Source organism: Gavialis gangeticus, unplaced genomic scaffold (genome assembly GCF_001723915.1).
Source record: "Gavialis gangeticus isolate Ggan-Ray unplaced genomic scaffold, GavGan_comp1, whole genome shotgun sequence".
NCBI classification, from domain to species: domain Eukaryota; kingdom Metazoa; phylum Chordata; order Crocodylia; family Gavialidae; genus Gavialis; species Gavialis gangeticus.
The window spans coordinates 45,695,543-45,698,779 of record NW_017729000.1 but is presented as its reverse complement, the minus strand read 5'-3'; the positions used below and the strand labels follow the sequence as shown (position 1 = coordinate 45,698,779).

General features: G+C 50.4%; 1 protein-coding gene across 1 annotated transcript in view; it reads right to left on the bottom strand.

The window, feature by feature from the left end:
* STARD10 (StAR related lipid transfer domain containing 10) overlaps nucleotides 1-3,028 on the bottom strand; it is a 20,840-nt gene extending 17,812 nt beyond the window's left edge. The window contains exon 1 of the mRNA XM_019506567.1: nucleotides 2,294-3,028. Within this exon, the coding sequence (XP_019362112.1) occupies nucleotides 2,294-2,458 (165 nt within the window). The 5' untranslated portion in view covers nucleotides 2,459-3,028. The remainder of the gene's footprint in view (nucleotides 1-2,293) is intronic.
* Nucleotides 3,029-3,237: the final 209 nt, after the last annotated feature.

The following is a 3,237-nucleotide window of genomic DNA, read 5'->3' as shown; positions in this document are numbered from 1 at the left end:
GGGGGCGGGGGGGGGGGGGGGGGGAGATTCCTGCTGCTTCCTACTGCCCCATGCTGCACAGGGGGGCTCTGCTACGACCCCCCAAAAGCCCCAATTGCTGCTGCTGCTGCAGCTGAAGAGTGCAGGGCTTCTTTTTGTTTTTAAAGTGCCAGGAGGCTGGGGATGGGGCCAAGCAGGGCAGCCATGGGGGCTTCTCCTGCACCTACCCCTGCTGGGGCAGAGGCCGGCACAGCTGGAGGAGCTGTGAGAGAACCTGCAGCTGCACAGCTGTGCCTGCCTCTCCCCAGCTGATCCAAATCTCTGAATCAGCACCAAAACTCTGAAACAGATTTGACTGAATCAAAATGGAACAGTGATCCGAAACACCAAAATGAATCACTGTCCTCCAAAACAGCCGAATCTGAAACGGAAACAAAACAGCCGTTTCGCATAGCCCTACTAAATAGCCCTGAAAAAAGATCCAGGCTCTAGTACAACCTGGATACAGGCAACCCCCAGCTTAACACTGTTTTGCTTAGCGCTATTTCGCTATAAAGCTCATGTTAAATTGGTACCTGATTTCATTTCACACTTAGCGAGTTTTGTTATAACGCTCATGGTTGCCATTTTGGGTCATTAAAAACACTTGCAGTCACCACCTTGGGTCGTCAAACACTTTTGGTTTCACCTGATGCTGGTTTTGCTTAACACTGGGTTTTTCAGGAACCAATTAAGAGCGCTAAGTGGGGGGTGCCTGTAGTTACAAGCCACACCCCACCCAAGTATCGGGTGTTTGTAGAGGTTTGGAGACACCTACCTGCCCATTTTTACACTCCTGATGTGGCCCTAGAGCTGGAAATTGAGGCATGGGAGCCTCGGGCTCAGACCCAGGATGCAGTATAGATGGTCTCAGGCCCATGGGATAGGATCTTTTGTTATTCTAATAGAGAGAAAATTTTAACCCTATAATTACCCCCTACTCTTTGCACTACATAGATATCACAGCCCTGGGAAACACAGAGGGGAAAAATGATGAGGCAGCCAAATCCACTAAGGTTTTTCATTCCAAATTAGAGAAAGGAGAAAGGCAGCCAAACAGCAGATACCTGGAGTTCAACCAGACTTTCTGTCTGAACAAGCCATAGTGCTGGGGAGGGAGGTGGGAGGGGGAGGTAAAGCTACAGATATAGGCATTCCCACCAGCTTTAAAACTATATTACAGGTGTCAGCATAGATGAGCTGAGTCCTGTTTGCAATGCAGCTGTTATGTTTCACTCCTGTGGGCTCATTAAGGGGCCAAATTTCCAGCCCTACTGGCAAGTAGAATTTGCTCACCTGAGTCAAGTTAAATTTCTACCAAGCCAAAGAGCCCACAGGACTAGCATAATGCATACCGGTCCCCATTGCCAGTAGCACACAAGGGAACAATGTAGCATCCCATCTGGCCACCTTTGACTCTCCTGAATGTCCAGTTACCCTAAGATGTCTTAACTGTTCATTCACCAGAGCCTGGCGCTCCTTCATGTAGCACCTTGGAAATCAGTAGGACCCTGAGTGGAAGAAGACCTATATTTGCTTATTTGTACTTGTACAGATTGGCATTATTGATTAGGCACAGGCTACCATGTCTCTAGTTCTAACATGGGATCAGGTGTGTCCAGAACAACAAAAGCTCAAACTACCTGTGATTAGAAAGTGGGATCAAACTACTTTCTTAGTACAGCCCCTCTGCCAGGCTCCTTTGGGGATTCTGAGGTTTCATAACAGAAGCAGCTCTGGTAGAGCAAGTGATCATGGGGCTTCCCCTTCTCTGTGTCCAGAACACAAACAGACAGCACAGTCGTGTGTGTATATGTGTTTGCAGAAACAAGTACTACATAAAATCATAGAAAGTGAGTGCTGAGCAGGCTTAGGGAAACAATTCAAGGAAGATTTGTACACAAGAAACACCCGAAGGGACTGGAATGAGGTGGTGAAGCCCAGGATTTGGGGTTGCCATGTGTACACAAGACTCCTCTATAGGGAGAAGCTGGAGCCCCCCTGCCTGAACATCTGAGAGTGGGTGACCCTTTCTGCCCCCTGCAACTAGGCTGAAACTCCTGTTTTATGCAGACATGGATGGGAGGCAAGTGGCTGGAAGTCTGCAGCAGGCAGCATTTGACACACGGACCTCACCCCGGAGTGATAAGCAAAAAGCAGGCCTTGAAAACAAAGGGAATAAAGCATAAGAGCAAGCATGTTGGGGTCCCTCAGGCTGGACACAGACTCACTCCCCTGTCACTGTACTCTGGCAGGGTCTGCCCCAGGGTCTTACCTTGATCTTCTGCACCGTCCTGCTCTCCTGCTGTCCATGACTCCAAACTGTCACGCTGCCTTTGTTGTACTGGCAGTGCCAGCCCTCAGATTTCTCACACTGGTCCCTGAATGAGCTGAAGTCAGAGTCATCCGGGATATATACTATCTCCCCTCCTCTGGACATGGAGATGACCTTTGTGGGACCTTCAGTGACAAGGCTAGCAGGTACCAGCCACCAGAGTGGAGAGGGGGTTCTGCAGCACCAGTCAAAAGAAGGATCTCTCTGCTTGGTCACTTTGGAAACTTTGGACTGCTCTCTTGGCTCTGCCCAGCTTTGCCCTTGAGCTGGCTGCTGTCTGGTGCTGTGTCCCTGACCTAGTTCACACTGTGCCCCTCATTCCCAGAGCTCTAAAGCCATTCCTCCCCTCTCCTTTTGGTAGGTGCTGTCCACGGATCCCTTTTTTCCACACCCAGGAGACCCTACTCGGGCAGCTTTTGGGTTTGGAGAGTTGCTGCTGCTCTGACTCTGCCTTCAATAGCCTGCAGTGTGCAGAGTAATTATCAGGAAGGCTCCTTCTCTGCAGTTGTTAATGCAGCTGGTGGGAGCTCAGATGTCTTATCAGCTCTGCCTACCAGGATCACATTCCCTGGCCAGCAGGATCTCTGCTCCTCTATTATTTAGCAGGTAACATTGCACATTGTCTCAGCTTTCTGGCCAAGCTGCCTCTCCACCCACCGGCCCCTGCCTCTCCTGTGTCTGTGTGCTCCCCTCACTCCCTGGCTTCTGTCTGGCAATCTCTGTGTTTGACTTTGCAGCACTGAGTTACAGAGTCAGCTGATCACTTGCCAAGAGCAGCCGCCAGGATACCTAATAGAATGGGCCTCTGTTGCTGCAGGACCCAAGCCATTGATGTCAAAGTGGTGCCTGGTGTGCCTCAGCACACCGCAGGTTCACATCTGTCC